We start from the raw sequence: 18,256 nt of genomic DNA on the forward strand, positions 1-18,256 counted from the left end.
ATAGAGGTGATTCTGTGTAATTCTACCTGTGTTTGTCAGTGGTAAACATTTTATCAAGTTCTGTTTTGATCAGCATAATACACTTTCCCTAATTCGCAAGCATTGCATTTTGTTATTTTATTTGAATAGCAAACACCTTGCTGAAATAGAAGACTTAAGGTTGTTTTGCAGAGTTTTGAATCAATGTAAAGTCTTTAAATAGATGGAGCATGCTACTTTCTTCCACATGCGGCTCTCCTGATTAAAAGTAAAAGCAAAAAAGACATGCATTTTATTCTTTTATGCTCATTTCAAGATAAGTGCAAAAAAAGCTTACGAAAATAGGTTTGAACAAATATATTCTAGAATTGAGTTTATCTTCTTTATACTCATCTGGACTGTACTACAATCCTAAACTGAAATCTGTCGCTTTGGGCAATTCAGTCAAGAGAAAAGTAATAATCAAACAATCACATGCAATTGAAATATAATTTTATGAAATAATATATTACCTGGTAATTTTTAACATTTAATTCATTCAATTTTTTATATTTAATACTGTGTGTTCAGCCTTTTTTAGAGTTTATTAAAAATAAGATTTCAATTGTTACCATATAGAGAGAAATAATATAAGCCATCAAGGACAGGAGCCATTTTAACTTCAACCTGAAGAAACACTTGAAGAACAATTTATTTTAAAACTTTGAGTAAAACTCAAGAACTGTTTTAGGTGCCTACTGTGTGCCTGCTGAGAAAATGTAAAAACTTCTTAGTAAAAGAAGTTTAGTAAAAACTAAAGTAAATAGTAAAAACTTCTTAGAGGAATTTCTACTCAAAAATGAAATTTAGAACATTCTATGTAGAAATTTTAGAACATTGTATGTAGAAACATACATCATATTTATAAAAATTATAAAATTATGTTGTGCTATGATACTATAAAATCTAATGATCCAAACATCACTTAAAAATTCAGAAAAGATGTCTCCCCATTCCCTCTCTGTTCTGCAAACATACTAAAGATAATAATTTTTAAAAATACAGAGAAGATCACCAACTTGAAAGCATGTGCTTGCCTAGCTAGCCATTGTGCTGTTTGGTTATTATTTTTTCTTGACTAGATTGCCAAAAACTGTAGAAACCTGATTGGTATGGCAATAATACAGTCTATTAAAGAAATGAAGCTTATTGTAGAGTATATTTAGACTGAATCTACTATTGAAGAGCTATTTCTTCACTATAAGAAGTAATTTCCCCTTTTATAGGCCACTTATTCCTTTCCTACAATTCGTGGTGGCTTTCTTTCCCTGAACATATAAATTCTGAGGGTGCTTGGGAATCTGTTCCATTTGAAAATTATGGAAAGTCTGCTAATTTCAATTCTAGTCCAGTAGAAATGCAGTCAGCTCAGTCTTTCAGATGTAAAGTTTGCATTTTTTCTAAGATAACACTGTGCATAGAAATGTATTATAACTGTCTCTATCTCTCCCACACTTCAATGAAGAAAAAATAAAATGTCTAGGTAAAATAAATTTAAAAGACATTTTTACCATCAGTTGTTTTGTTAAGCATATATTTTATTAGAGTTGCAGATGAGGAAGGAAGTAATATTAATTAAAACATCTCCATAACTAATTATGTTACTTTTTTTTTTTTTTTTGGTGCCGGGGATTGAACTCACAATCTCGCGTTTGCCAAGCAGGCACTTATGCCTGTTGAGCTAAACCTCTGGCCCCAATTATGTTATTCTGAACATGATTTCAAAATAATCAGATAGTTTTGTTGATAAATTTTAGGATATTCAACTACTCATGAAATCAATATATATCTTTATTTTAACATTTGTCAATCTTTTAGCTTTTTGCAGGGTAATATCATATATATCAGACTTTTACTAATGCATCAAATTAAACGAAGGCACAGAAGAAGTTAAATGAATTGCCTAAAGATGCGTAACTAAGAAGGAAATGTTAGATTCAATCTTCCATCTTTGGACTCCAAAACTCTGTGCTCCTTCAAATGCAAAGTGTTTTTGTCATCATTTAATAAGAAAGTCAACGTGTTTCATTACTGCATATACCTTATTTGAAAGGTTTGGAGACAAATTGATTGTTTCCTGACTCAAAATGTTTCTTATTATTCAACTTAACATGTAGAAGACAAAAGCTGTTCTATATTCCTAGATGGAAAAGACATTATTTGGTAGCACTTAAACTGTAATCAGATATTTGTACTGTCTTGAAGAAGTTTCCACTTAGCTGAGTGTAGTGGTGTATCTTTGTAATCCTACCACTCTAGGAGGCTGAGACAGGAAGACCACAAGTCTGAGTCCTGTCTGGACAACTCAGTTTCTGCTTTCAAAATGACTAATACAACTAAACAGTGTTAGCAATATCAAAGAGAAGGTAATCTTTTGAATCACTTGAGTCAATTCTAATTAACTGATAACTATCTCCCATTGCTTTTTAAAACCTTCTTAGTGTGGTTTTGTTCCGCTACACTTATGTCAGTCATCCAAATTTATAAATTGTATTAAAATAATAATCTGGGAATATTGGTCGGTGGGGTTATTTCCATAGCACTTGTTGGAGTAAATAAACTGGTATGTTTTTCTACAGAATAAAATTTCCTTCTTTAAAGTCTTACTATAATCAAGGAAGTGTTAAATGTTTCTAAAATCACTTTGTCCCACTGCTATTGTTGTGAGTAAATTAAATGATCAAGAAAGCAAGTGGGAGATTTAGCAAAGTTTTTGTATAAACAACTTATGTTTGAGAATAGTCCTGCCAGCTCATTCTTGCCAGAGTTTGTCCCTGAAACAGCTCACAAAACAGAAGCATGTGGAACCTGCAGACATCTAGGAATTAATATAGATTTGGGACCCTTTGCCTTTCTTCCTTTTTTCTATACTTCCTTTTCTTTTTCTCCTTCATTTTTTCTTTCTTTTTTTGCCTGTCTTTATTGCTGAACGCCTTTCTTTGAATATTTGAAGATCTATGGTTCTGAAATGAATTTCAAAGTAGCTTTCTACTGGATTCATTTTGTAGTCTGTGATATTTCCTTCATTCTCTTTCACTGACAAAGAAATCATGAGTCAACTGTACTGAAAGTTATACACAGACTAAAGAGACTCCTTTCACTTGTGATTCTTAGAGGTTCTTTGCTGTCAGGAAGGCTCAAGGTCAATGGACTGGAAAGGGAATGGATGACTGGCTTCTAGCTGCCAGTCTTGGCACTAACAAAAATTAACAGAAGGACATTTAATGAGTCATTTAGCTCTTCTAGATCAGTTTTCTTAACTATCAAAACAGGAATTTGGATGATCTTCAAGTGTCCCCTTTCAACATCTTAGGTGAAAAGATGTTTATTTGACACAGAAACTGTCATTTACATGTTCAGTTTGAAATTTTTACACTCTCTTACGGGAATCAAAGAATAAGTGCGATGTGTAGTGCTAAGGAGTGATAAAATGTGGACACTGGAGTGCAACGAATCTGACTTGGAATCCTGCTCTACACTTAGTAGCGGTGTGTTAGTAATTCAATACTCCAACTTAATTTTTAATCTGGCATTGCACTGTTGATTGTTGTCACAGTAAAAGCTCTGTAGAGTAATAAATTAGTAATTATGATATATTTCCCTTTTCCTGTTCCTTTGCATCTTGAAATACTCTACAGGGATAACTCAGTCCAGAAGATTATTTAATCTTCTATTTGTTTTATAGTGACAGATGGTGTCTTAAGTAGTAACACTTCCCAGGGTATACCACAAAGACAGACTCAGAGACGTTATTTTCATAAAGTGCTATTTGAACAGATTCTTTAATGCTAGTATACAAAGTGCCAAACCAAAATGCTGTAGGAGACTAATGAATCAGTCTCCAGAAACACTGGCATGAACTTGGTACTTGATTCATGAATGTAACTTCCTAGTATTTGGCAAGTGAATTGCAATGACCATTTAGAATAATTTCTGGCTTTCTCTCAGTAACAGATGTTTTCTGGAATCTGTTGAATTTGATATGAAATTATATTGCCAACTTGTCTATTTTGGCTTTTATTTAGTTACTTCTCTATAAAAATAGTTTCAATTTTAGTAACTTAAAATTTAAAATTCAAGGAATCTTTCTTATATTAACAAGTATTGGTAATCATTTATGATTTTATTTTAGAAACCCAGTGCCAGAGATACTAGTATAAATTAAGTCTGAATAGATAACAGCAATAAATGTAAAATCACCAGTATGTTAGGCAGTTATTTTAGGAAATGAGATAATTAACCAAAAGCAGATTACATAACTTCCATTCCTTTACCTAGAGAACAGATGAGAAAAATTTGAAAACATTTTGAAATTACAACAATTTCTGTCACTTTAAAGTCTCATTTAAGAAAAACTTGATAAATGATGGAAGAACAAAAGCAGGAATGTTTGCATTAGTCAGTCATATATCAAAAGCGTCTAGAACATTGCCAAACACACAGTAGGTATTAAATAAATGTATCAGATAAGTGAACAATTCCATGATGAAGATACAAACTCTTTGCTAATATCCTCTTCCTAAGTGTGCAATCTCTAGAATGTTCTATTAGAATCTTAACCTTGTATTTCCTAGGAAAAAACAGCTTAACTACTTTGAACATCACATTTTTATTTTTCTGTAAAATGAGTTTCTATTCATTTTAATTATGGCATATAGTAAGAAAATGAGTTCTCTATTCAATTATTTCAAATCATTTCACATTACTTCAGTATGCATTTCTAAGAATTGTAGGTAGATCCTTATAAAACCATAGTGCTATGATCATACCTACTGGAACTGGTTTCATAACAGTATCTGAATTTCTAAAAAGGAGAGTTATATATCTTAAAATTACAAGTGTTATTTATAATATGAAGAAACATTGCATCTTTTGACAGTTTTAAAAGTATACTATTTCAAGCTAATATCACCACCTATGATTGACTATTTAAAGAAAAAAATGCTTATGTTGATGCATATATTTTTATTATACACATATATAATTGATTCAGGATTATATGCAGCTTTGAAAAGTAAAGCATTAGTTAAATGCCATTTCTGTGATCTCATGAAATATTAGTCCATGAAATGATAGAAAACCTTAAAATATTCTTGTTAACTTGTTTCCCTGCCTAAGTTAGAAGGTTTGTAAAATCACATGTGAGGCAAAGGCATTGCCTTGTGCCTAAGTGGTGATTTGTTCAGAATACATTTTCCTTTATAAGTTTTCAGAATGAATAGAGGCTTCCAGTGACAAATGAATAATACATTTAATCAAAGTTGCTTTTCAATATTCTTAGTCACTAATATTGAAAATTAGGCCCAGTCATGCATGATGGAATCAGTTGTCCTGAAAGATATTTAAGACCTTTGCCAAATTACAGCTATGGCTTATACTAAGTAATCACTATTTTGTCTTTTCCTGGAGATCTCAGATGAGTTTAACGTGTCATAAATAGTTGTTAAATAGAGAAGGTGATACTGACAAAAAGTCTTTCATAAATTCTTTCTGGAAATGTGCTTTACTGGAGGACCGCTTTTCTCAAGATTCATTTTATAACATCCACTATGGAGAAAGTCATCAAAGAATAAAGATGTCTATGTAGTTTCATATTAAGAGAAACTAACTTTTTGATGAGGAAACTGTAGCACTTTCATTTTAAGAGAGGATTAAAACAATGATTTGTTCTCTTTGTTTATAACAACTGACCAGGTAGCGTATTTAAGGTATTAAAGGTAAAAACCAGATTAGTCATAAAATAATGAAAACTTGTATTTTTGAGAATATGTAAGAATTTTATGCTCCATAATCTGAAAGCGTATGTCATTTGTAGTCATAATTTCTCTTGAAAAACTATGAAACATACACTACTCCAATTTAATAACTATTAAAGTTTTAAAACATTTCATTAATGTAATCTTTTCTTTCCTATTCTATTTGTTGAATTAATTATTTTCAAATGATTTCACATGGCTTTAGCATTTATTCATAAAATTATGGGTAGATTTTTATAAAACCACAAGGCAATTATCACACCTAACAATTTTAAGAATATTTCCTTAATATTATCTAATATCCCAGTCCATATTCAGATTTTCTCAGTTGTCTTAAAAATATCATGTTAATTTTATCTTTTTTCTTTTTAAAATTAAGTTTGGATGGAACTGTAGAACATGTTGACATTTTAGCAAAACTGCCCACGGTTAGTCTGTGTTATGAAATGAGTCTATGTGACAAAAACCCACATCTCTACTGCACTCAGTGCAAGGAACAATCGTGACTATGTATAGAGTAATCTTCTGGAGGTGTAAAAACAAATGCTGCTGGTATGAAACATTTTTTATTTCACAAAAGAGTTATTTTTTCCAAAATTTTAACTATCAGTATTTCATTGATTTTTTTTTTTTACAGTAAGGTAGTTCTTCCACTTGAAAAACATGAATGAAAATATTCAATGCTACAAATAAAATTGGAGCATCATGAAATGATTTCCATTTATGAAATTAATGGTTATTTGGAGGGTCATGATAATAAAATGTGTATATTTGTAGCACATTTAATTTTATGCCTCCAATACACATGTACATTCATGAATGAACATGCAAAAAAATGAGTGAACATGCACATACACGAAAACATACATCTTTTGAAGTTATGAGAAAAAAGAGTGTGCATTTCTGCTATTAACTTGTGGAGAAATTTACTTGTAAACTACACAGCAGGAGGAAATTAGCAGAATTTCTATGAAACTACTTAGAAAACTGAAAAAAAATGGAAAATATATTACTTGTCATTTATAATCTTTTTTATTTAAGGAGAAAAAGAAAAAAACAGAAAAAGGGTACAAGTTATACAGAATTTCAGAAAAAATAAACAGTAGGAAATCACTAGTTAATAGATTACATATTGTTATCTTAGAAATAGTTCAAGTTACAAAATTAAAGCATATAAAGTGGACTTTCAAACAGTGAGACTGCAAACAGTTGTGTTCAATGATCCAACAAAACTCAGTGATATCATTATCTATCTTATACACTTATATATACATGCAGTTATATCCTTTAAAGCACTTTCTTTTCCTTTCTTTTGTACAATGACAATTACACATTTTGGGTTTTATTACTCCCACAGTTCTTATTAGTTTGTTTTGAAGAGAGTAAAACCAAATGTGACATAACAGAACAGAGTCAGTCAAATCAAAAGGATGTACATAATAGATAATGTAAAAACAAAATACCTGGTGATCAACAATGGTTACCATACTGCCTCTTGCTATCTTAAAAAGAATTATCTATATCATCAGTTATAATAAAATTGAACAAAACAGTAAAGAATAAAACCAAAACATTGGAGAAATTACAGGACTTTAAAAGAAGATAATAGTCAACCGGAATGGTCGTCATAATGAAACTTATTGTCTTCACGTTATGCCTATACTTTCAAACTTGGTACTATCGTGCTAAGCAGAATAGAGGAAAATCAGTCAAAGCAAGATGGTGAGAGCTATACAGGGTTTCAAATCAAGTTAATAGGAAATCAAAGTGGGTTACTATAATGTATCCTGCTTTTTTTTTATTTTTCCCTTAATTAAAAAGATAAAAATAAAAAGTAAATAATTTTTTAAAAAGGCGATTGAGATAAAAGAGGGCATAACAACAAAACAGTGCAGGTCAAAGCATAACCATTTAAGCAAAATAGTGTTTCACCACAAGATATCCTGACAGAAAAGTAGTTACCATAGTCTCTTTCCCTGAAATCTTTGAGTATAACTTTGCATACTGTAGCACCAAACGTATCAAGACAATGTAAAACCATTCAAGAGAATGACAGTATTACAGGATATTTAGTCATTTATAATCTAATTCAATCATGGAGAAGGGAGTTATAAAATAGGTATATCTGGTCAGATGGGATGGTGCACAGTTGTAACCCCAGCTATTCAAGAGACTGAAGCAGGACGATAGCAAGTTGGAGCTCAGTCTGGGCAACTTAGTGAGAACCTGTCTGAAAATAAGGAAAGAAAAAAGCTAGGAAGGAAAGAAAGGAGGGAGGGAGCATGGAAGGAAGGAAAAGAGGAAGGAAGAAAAAAGGAGGGAGGGGAAAAGTACTGGATTGTAGCTCAGAAAAGCGTGCTTGCCTAGAATGAGTGTGGCCTCGACTCAAACCCCAGTATTAAAAGAAGTATCTATTTCTCTAAATGCTGGCACCATTTGAACTGATTTGAATTTATGACACTACTGAAAAAAAATAAAGCATTTTAAAAACTGTGAAATAGAATCATTATTTTTCTCCATAAATCAATAAAATGGTAGCATAGTATACCAAGCAATAAGGAAAGTCTAATTAGGCATTGAACCACTGAAACCACGTCAGGCCTTAGATTGCCACAAAACTGGCCATTACTTCTTGCACTTCAGTCTTTTGTAAGAATTCTAGGCGTATTTTTTAAATAAAAAAACTACAAATAAATTGTTTTGTTTTAAATTTGTATGAGACTGAATGATCTGTTTAAGAATAAGATATACATATAGTGTTCATCTATGAAAGTGTACAAAAGAGATGGCATGGAATGCATGTACATTAATTTGAGGGATATGCAGGCTGCATTGTGAAAATTCTCAGCATCTACTTGCACACTTCTTTCAAGTTGAGACTTTTCCTGTGGATGTCATGATTTATTTATTCTCAATTGATAATAGCAAGTAGAATCTGATTGTAGCCAGACATTTCTATTTAAAAGTATCCTCTTTGTAAAACAGCACAGAATAATGTTAAGCATTTATAAATTAAACTTGACCACAGAAATTGAAAGTAAAAAGGGATAGAGGTCTTCTATAATAACTTTTAAATATCATGGATGAAAAAGGTGAGACCTAAAGAAGTTCAGCGACTAACAAACCATGCGTTACCTAGCGATAATGTCAAGAGTAAGCCTTGCAGTCCTCTTACAGTCTAGTCTACAAACCTGTGTCCTATACAAAACATATTTAACATCTGGGCCAAGTGCTGAATATCAGAATGAATTGTACACTATTTAAATCATGAATTATACAAAGCAATTAATTTTGTTTTTGTTTTTTTTTTTTTAAAGCCAGTCAAATTTAGCAGTGTGGGGGGGGTGGTATATCAACTTTAGTGACACTAATGTTAATAAGTTCTGATAACCCACTGCCATCGGACCAGCCAAAGCAATTAATTTTGATTTTGACTCAATTTTCTGTATTTGTCATGTTTTAGTTTTGCATTATCGATGTTATTTATAAGTATTACTGAATCCCAGTGAACTATATATATTTCATAGTAATAATTTATAAAATAGTTACAGGGACTGCTTTTTCTCAGGTGGGATTGCAAAACTAGAAACAAACTGATCCTTCTTTGGAATGGCTTTTGTGCTTGTTTCTCTCCCCTTTACGTAGGAGTTTCTGAAGCTATGAAACAAGAGCTATTGGAGAGATGAAGAGTTAAGAGTTCATTCAGATGTTCAGATGTATCCAAGTACCTAGTTATTTGGCAATAAATACATCTGGGCAACTGATTGAACTTTTCGCTTTTCATGAGTCGCCTGGAATTCTCTACAACTTCAAGAGCCTGCTACGTAGTCCAAGCTTGTGATATTTTAATTACATGAGCTGGGATGTGAGAGTTGCGTATGGGTGAGGAGATGCCATTGTAAATGTAAGTGAGAGTGTGTGTGAGTATACAGCTGAATTGAATTGTGAATGTCCTAGCAAGATAAGCAGGCATTTTCTTTTCTAGTCTACGAAAGTAAAATCAAACTAACAGAATATTTTATATTATTCCTATTTTTGACACTTGTCGCATGCCTCCTCACCAGTATAAACTGACTGTATTTTTATTGTTATTGAGAATAGCTCACAAGTGCTGGCTAACATCTTTCAAATATTAATAGTATTTTAAATCTATAGCTTCAAGATTGCTACATATGTTTTCGGGTTTGTTTGTTTGTTTATTTGTTTGTTTGTTTTTGGTACCGGAGATCGAACTCAGGACCTTAAAGATGAATATGGGTCCATCTAATGTATTTCTCCCAGACATTCTTTATCCTCTTATGCAATTTCATCTTTTTTGCCACAATCCTCACTGTCAGAAATTATTCTATTATTTTTGCTTGTTTATTTCCTCTTTGCCCAGCCAGAATGTAAGCTCCATGGGAGCAGGGATGTTGTCTACTGTGTTCACAAAACGTTCAGCATTTGGTGTAGTGTCCAGCACATAATAGGCAATCAATAAATATTTAAGTACATGAAAGTGCTGTTATACAGTTTTTGGTCTTGCAAATAAGCTGGAGTTGCTCCCCAACACAGAAAGGTAATACATGTAGTCTCAATAAGCCTTGCTCCTTAAAAACCTTCATTTCTCTCTGTATGTGGATACTTATACTGAGATAATTCAGGGATAGTTTTGCTAACACCTATGGAGAAAGCTGGTTAAAATCATTGGGTATGTTGCCCATTAAGGCAGATTCTCTTGTCTCTTACTACCAGCGTGGCACGATTTCCAGTGACTACTTTAACCTATTAATTTAAAAGCTGTTTCTGAAATGCTAGTTTAAGTAAATGGAAAAGATCTCTCATTTTAGATGAGTGGAACCAAACAAAATCTTCCAAAAAACATGTCAAGCAGAAGAATTGGAGAAATACAAATAAAATGTTTCCTGTTCATTCCAAGTACAGGAGGAACAGTTAATTTGTGTCAGTAACCTCTTGCATTATCTGGAGGGGTATGACATTATTGGCACTAGAGTTGCCTTCAGTTTGAATAACCATGTTGTTATTATAAGAGAACTAATAATGACTTGGTGAGACCCAGAATCCCAGTTAAGGATAACCTTTCACTTTCCTTTTCTAGCACACTCTCTCTCTTTTTTCTCCCATTCCCCTCCCCTCTCTTCAACCCTTTTTCGCTTCCTTATTTACAAAACTTTGTTTCCATTTTACTCATTTTTCCTCATTTCTTTTTCTTTTCCCTTCCATCCCTCCCCCCAATTCTCCTTTCCTTTTACTTCCTATTTCACAATATGTATTCCGCATTTGATCCCTCCTCCACATTTAAGAGTCTCTGTTTGGAGAAGAAATTGTAAAAATCATTATATATTATATTATATATATACATACATAACATATATATATATATATATATATATATATATATATATATACACATACGTAACCAGAACTGTTTGATTCTCCTATAACACTATTGAAAAGTATCAGCACCAGGGGCTGGGGATTTAGCTCAGCGGCATAAGCGCCTGCCTTGCAAGCAGGCAGTCGTGAGTTCAATCCCTGGTACCGGGAAAAAAAAAAAAAAAAGTATCAGCACCAAAGCACTGCATTAACTGGCTACTAGTATTATGGTATCCTGTAGAATAGACACAGTACTTGATGTAGACTTGATCTAGTAAGGAATTTAATTTCTCTTGAAGTCTGTTAGTCTATTGAGTATTTTGAAGTAATATAAAATGACATTATCTGATGGAGCAAGTTGCTGAACAGCAGAAGATTATGCAATTGCCTCTCTGAAGATTGTTCTAAGGAACATCAATTGTGAAACTTCTTGAAGTAGCTTAAATATATACCTGTCTGAAGACATGACACTAGATTACTTGATTGCTTGTGATTTTTCAGTGCTAAGAGTTTTGTGAATTCAAAATTGTAGAATAAATTGAGAGCTTATGATAAAAGATAAAAGAAGGTTAGAGTTTAGTCATCTTCATTAGATACATTTCTAAAATACTTATTGAAAAATCATACATTTACTACTAGAAGAGCAGTCTCTAATTTCACTGGTTATAATAGCTAGAAAAATTTCATCCAAATTTTAGTTATCTAATGTGATTATCTTTGGCTTTGGTGAACTTTTAGTATGACATATGTGTGCTTTATGAGAAAAATCTCTAGAGCACATTTGAAGTTGAACAAGTACTCCTACAGTATTCATTAGTCTCAAGTATAATTCTGAATTAAAAGAGTAATCCCAAAATTACTTGTCATGAACATGTACTGCATTAATAGCTCCTTCCCGGGGCTATTCTGAATATTTATGACTAATTGATAATTTTATTTAACCATCTGCTAAAAGCTCAGTGGGTGTAATATCTTACAGGAATATTTTGTATTATGTGTCCATAATTTCTGAACAATAAAACTGACAAAAGTCAAATCTGTATTTGCAATATTATATACTCCATTCTTAAATGCTTTATTATAAAAAGTCAGACAGAAACCACCTGTTGATTCTGTATTCTAATTTTTATAGACATGCACTGACAGATATGGTCTCTTCAGTATGAGAAGAAATAACCCACTATATCACCATGATGATCACAGAATTGCTAGAAATCTACCAATGTATCTTCATGACTTCATCCACATTCCCTAATTTTTGTTAAAATATCCATAGAAATGCTGGAATTTTATTTTTAAATTCATTAATAGTATATTTGACCAGACCTGTGAAAGAAGGAATAAAAAATATTTTGAGAACAGAAAATGTGATTGAGAGGTTACAAATCTTTCTTTGGTGTCAAAGTGTGGAAAAGGTAAAGGTAAGGTTGAATTGTAAATGGCTAGTTTTAGAGGAAGCAGGGAAGTACCCATAGTTTTCAGTAAAGCTATAATTTCTAACATTTCCAAACATAACTTGAGCAAACTTACAGTTCTTCTTTTATCCTTAAATGAGATCTTTTCACTTTACATCTTTAGTATCTTCAAGTTTCTCCAGTTCTTTTCCCTTTAATTGGTCGATTACTTTGTACTCAAAACTTGGCGAATGAATATGGAATGGAAGACATATATATATATGGCTCCACTGCTCAAAAATTTGTCTTTAATAAAAACACTTAAGGCCATGTTGCTACTAACTTTTATTCCCTGAAATGCTTTTACATTTTTTTATTTTTATTTCCAAGATGAATACTGGTTGAGGCTTTCAAGTATGTTTGTAATACTGATTTTGATAGTTGAAGTTTATTTTTGAATATCCAGTGAAGATAGTGCTTTGGTTCAGTTGTTTTTATTGTCTCGTTGTTTTGTTGAGATATGCTAATGACACGTGTAAAATGCATAGACCCCACAAACATCATTTTCATATAATGCTCAGGGATGGTTTTGTGCTTAAATTTTCATGTCGGAGAGGCTAATATATAATATTTTGTGCAAAATTATACTACTGAAAACTATCTGGAAACTAGTATATGTCCACCTTTGTGACTTAGCAAATGCAGCTATTGTTATTTTTGTGTATCTTACAGTTCTTTTTTTTTTTTTTTTTTTGTCTTTTTCCTTTTTTATCGGTACCAGGGATCGAACTCACGACTGCCGGCTTGCAAGGCAGGCGCTTATGCCGCTGAGCTAAATCCCCAGCCCCGTATCTTACAGTTCTTTAGAAACAGCATTAAAATATTTGTGATTTATTCTGTGGAAGAAATAAAGAGACAGTCTATCTACTACTTATTAATTCTAAACATTTATGATTTTCTGCAAATATTTAAGATTGTCAATTTGTTTTAGGTTTTTCAATTTTTTTCTGTACTTGAAACTGTATTTACATATATATGGGCACACATATGTCAATATGGGTATATATAAACACGTAGATTGTTACATGTTCAAATATAGTTGTTATGAAAGTCCTGTAAATTCTCATTAAAATTAATCAATTCTTAGTTAGTTTTTACATTTTATTTTAGTTTTATAAAATAAATTTCCCCAAATTTAAATACTCAAGTTCACAGGCACTCTGTGTTTGCACAACTCTGATAACTCTGATTTGAAAGATTAGTGGAGTCTGAAAGGTGTGTAGATCAAAATTTTAGTTTTGTTTCCTCTGTCTCTCTGTCTCTTGCTATCTCTCTCTGTCTCTGTCTGTCTCTCTCTCTCACACACACACATACACATGAATACCCCCAAATTATTTTTATGTTCTATTGTTTTATTATAGTGTATATGTGTGTACATAATAATTACATTCATCTTGAAAAATTGGTACATATACACATCACATCTTCATGGTTTTCAAGTTCTTCTTATTAACAGTTCAATGTGAGCAAACTTCAGAACATCAAAACCTGATCCTTGGAATAGTTTTATAATGCCAGAAGTGTATATGGTTAGATGTTTAGCATGGAGAAAGAATGTAATCAAAAAGTGAAATAGAAAAAGAAGAAGAAAGAACTGAGAAGTCTAAACATTCTATTCCCAATAAGGATCTCTAAGCACAAAAACCAAAGGATCCTTACCTTAGTTACTAGAATCCACACTGAATAGTTCTTCAGTGTCAGTGTAAAGGTCGATAGTGACATGTTTCACTCCATAAAGATGTAGGATGTATTTCCACAGTGAGGGAAAAAGAAATTCTCAGCAAATTTGATCCAGTTTTCTCTTGACTATCATGTTACCATACTGAAGGTACTGAGTACTGAGTGAAGAATAATCCACTATATAAATATTAGGTAGGGTTTTGTGACATAACAAATAACTCTAAAAGTAGCTTATGGAGATAAAATGTGCTCACTCAAAAGTTCTTTGATAAGTTATTCAAATTTACTTCTTAGGGTAGTACCTTAGATATTGTCACATTTTAATCCACAAGAGAAACTAAAGATTTTTGTTTCAGCCATTTTATGCTACTGATTTTGTTGGCAATTTTCAGTATTATCCCATATGCTCTGACTGCTCAAATGCTATCTATTGGCTAACAACTGGCTGCTATATGGAATGGTTGTTATATTTAATAGAGTAAACATCAATTTTCTTATTTTGTTATTAATCTGCTGTTGGTGGTCTCTGTAGAATATTATTGGTCAAGGCAAATGTATAAATAGAGATTTCTAGGTACAAGCAGATTGCTTTACTTTGAGGAAAAAACCCTAAAATTTGCAAAAATGTTCATTTTATTAAAATTGTTTTATTTTTCCATATAAAAATAAAATGAAATCTTTGTTTTAGACAAAATTATTATATAATTTATTCTAGTGGTTTGCAAATTAAGAAGGATATATTCTTAATTCTTTTTTAAAAAATATTGATTTGAAGGACTGTGTATGGCAACAGGCAGATACTTAGTACAATCATATTTAAATAAAATTTGTGCAAGCAATTTAGAGAAATTGTAGATGGTAGCGCATTGGAAAATAAATGAAAAATTTGTTCTCTTTGCTACTGTTTTTCACTGCCACAATATAACAGGGTTACCTATGTGTTAAATTAAGTACTGCCTGTTTCTTATCACTAAATAAGTGCATTTAAGTTTGTTAAATTGGTTATTACATAAGTTATTTACAATTTTGAACTAATTTTCTGTTTCTTTTCTTTTTTTCTTTCCCCAGAATAGAGGATATGATAAATTCAATCTGCTAATTTTCTCATCTCAATTTTAAACGTTGGTTGCTTAAGACTGAAGTAATCATGGTGAACCTAAAGAATGTGGTGCATTCGTTCCTGTAAGGATGTTATTACTTATTACTTTAATGAGTAGATAATTTTTATGGTAACTTGCTTAAATATGTTCAAAATTCTTCTATATGACCGTTCAGGTATTTCTGCCTCAAACAACATAAACCAGTCTCAGCCAAAAAGATTAATATTATAGATGTTTCATATTTCAAAATAGTAAATGGGGAAAAATAATTTGAATGTAAAGTAAAATTACAGTTCATGCACTCAAACAAATAATATGGTAATAATACCCTGAATTCAAATAACCCTAATTCTCATAGTTGTTTTCTGTATAAGTAAAACTTAAAAAGGAGAAAGGTTTCTATCTTTTTTAAAATGTGATGTAAGTGGGCAAGACAAAAAGATGTCTCAATAAGTTTTTGACTTTAGGAAGAATAATAGAGGTTGCAAAAGAAAAGGCCAGATGTTGGATGTAAGGGTTGGTTGATGTACATAGACAGACAAAAACATTGCCAGCTTGGGAAGTCTTGATATGATCTAACAGTTGAAATCATTAGAATGCAACAGAAAAGGGGAATCAGCTTGAAGAACTAAGAGATTCTAAATCTGATTTAATCTAAATCTACACTTGGAGCAATGGGGCAAGGAAAAAGAGACCCAAAGCTCTATGAACTCTGATCAGAACAGTTGAAAAGACCTGCATCTCCTTACTCCTGCATATAATCTCTGTGAGTTCTGAAAAGGAACTCAAGAAATTGTTTGTAGCCTAGTATAGTGTGCCAACATTGTTTCCTCTGTAGTATGATATAGGACTGTCTTAAAGGCACCAGTGTGTTAAGGAATCTATATACAATTTTTTCCATTCTACAAGACAAACAAGGGGCCATTTATCTTTCCGTAAATATCCATTGTCATATGTCATGCAGAATCTCAGTAGATTTGAAATGGATTCAGCTGAGATAGGAGGATTGCTGTGAGTTCAGGGCTAGCCTGGGCTACAAAGTGAGTTAGAGTCAGGCTGGCCTATATCTTAAAAAGAGAGAAAAAAAAAAAAAATCAGGCTTTTAATTTATCATTTTACATACTGAAGGTGTAAAATTATGTTTTAATTAAAATTTAGTAGCAGTGAGTAAATAGTTTGTATTTTTTTGAGAGAAATTATGATTTTCATATACATAATTTATGAGGTTCTGCTGGGCTTAATAACAGTTAATGTATGAGTCAAGGTCAAGAGCAAGACCTTAATGACTATTTGTAGAAGAAATTTATATATTTCAGTGAGCATGAGTATTAATTGTTAGTTTTAATTAAATACAGCCAATTCTTGATTACAAAACTGTGGACATAGAGTTAATGCACAACAAAAATCATAAAACTTGACAGTAAGTGGTACTCCATAAGACTTAAATAAACTGAATTTAATTAAAGTCAGAATACTGATATAAATATTCTTTTAAAATCTATCCCAGCACCATCACTTTATTCTGCAATTCACAAAGATATATTTGGATTCCACAAAGTATATATATATATACCTTTTTCTGACAGAGATTATTATATTATATATTATTATATAATACTATATATATATATATATGTGTGTATGTATGTATATATATTTCTGACCAGTTAGAGGTAACTACTTGAAGTGTTTTTCTACCATAAAAACCTGAGACAACTGAATAATAAAATTTATAATTAGGTATAACTTTTCATGTATGGTTTCATTATATATGATTTTATGCTGAATTCTTCTACAATCTTTAAACAGATATAAAAGTTTTAAATATTCTCATAACTTACCTAAAAAAATTGACGTTAGCATGCTTATTTTCTCAGGATCTTATTACCCGGCCTTAAGAATAAATGTATTTGTAGGTCTACAAGTAATAATTGAAAACACAGTTTATTATTTGAGCATTAACTCCTGTGGGAATATATATGACACCATTACATGAGAATTTTTTCAGTGTACCAGGGTAAATCTTTTATCAATGAGGCCACAAAAAATCTGGAAAGTACCCTAGAATTACTCTCTGAAGGAACTGACGGTTATATTGTGTGCCAGTATGCACAAGACCCTAGGTTCAATCTTCACCACTAAGCTAAACTAAAGGAAAATTTAGTAAATTAAAATATAAAATTAAGTAATTATATAAAATTAAGTAATTAAAACTGAGCCCAGTTTTACCTAGATAGGTACCATTATGGGAAAAAATGGGGAGTTGGAAATTTACGTAAGTTAGTATTCACCAACCATAAAATACTTTTAATTTTGAAATCACATTGTCTTAGCTATTTCATTAATGAAAATAAGTATGTTAGTTTTATTAGACAGTTTAGGAGCTCATCCTTTGAAATAACACTTATGTATGTAACTTAAATCTATCATCATCAGGGGAAACAAATGTGCAAAGTCAACCATGTCATCTTCTTTCAGACTGTCACCTAGTCTGAAGAAAGTCCTATTAAAAAAAAATCTACCTAATTACATATAAGTAAGTTTTAATTTACTTAAGAAATTTAGTTCCTAGTTCATGAAATGTAACACATCCACAGGTGTTAATCATCAACACAAATCGTTACCTAGCCTGAAGCAGGTGTCAGAAAACCTGGGACACAAACAAACTGGCAAATGACAGAAAATTGTAGCCCTGGACAGGAAACTGGGCCTTGGAACATAGATTGCGGAGTGTACTTGTTTAGTGAATGCAAGGCTGTGGGTTTGACAACCCCCCCCCATCAAAAAGAAAAAGAAGAGAAGAAGCTGTTAACCAACATAAAGTCACTTTGCAAATATGAGAAAGTAGGAAAAGTTCTAAAAAGAAATGAAT

General features: G+C 31.7%; 1 protein-coding gene across 2 annotated transcripts in view; it reads left to right on the top strand.

Moving 5' to 3' along the window:
• Htr2c (5-hydroxytryptamine receptor 2C) overlaps nt 1–18,256 on the top strand; it is a 238,380-nt gene that overhangs the window by 117,777 nt on the left and 102,347 nt on the right. For both annotated transcript variants that reach the window (XM_003467625.5, XM_063246297.1), the window contains exon 3: nt 15,353–15,466. In XM_003467625.5, coding sequence (XP_003467673.1) covers nt 15,432–15,466 — 35 coding nt within the window. In that variant the 5' untranslated portion in view covers nt 15,353–15,431. The remainder of the gene's footprint in view (nt 1–15,352; nt 15,467–18,256) is intronic.

This window comes from Cavia porcellus, unplaced genomic scaffold, assembly GCF_034190915.1.
Source record: "Cavia porcellus strain 051 isolate PalLab524CR breed Dunkin Hartley unplaced genomic scaffold, mCavPor4.1 scaffold_3, whole genome shotgun sequence".
Taxonomy (NCBI): domain Eukaryota; kingdom Metazoa; phylum Chordata; class Mammalia; order Rodentia; family Caviidae; genus Cavia; species Cavia porcellus.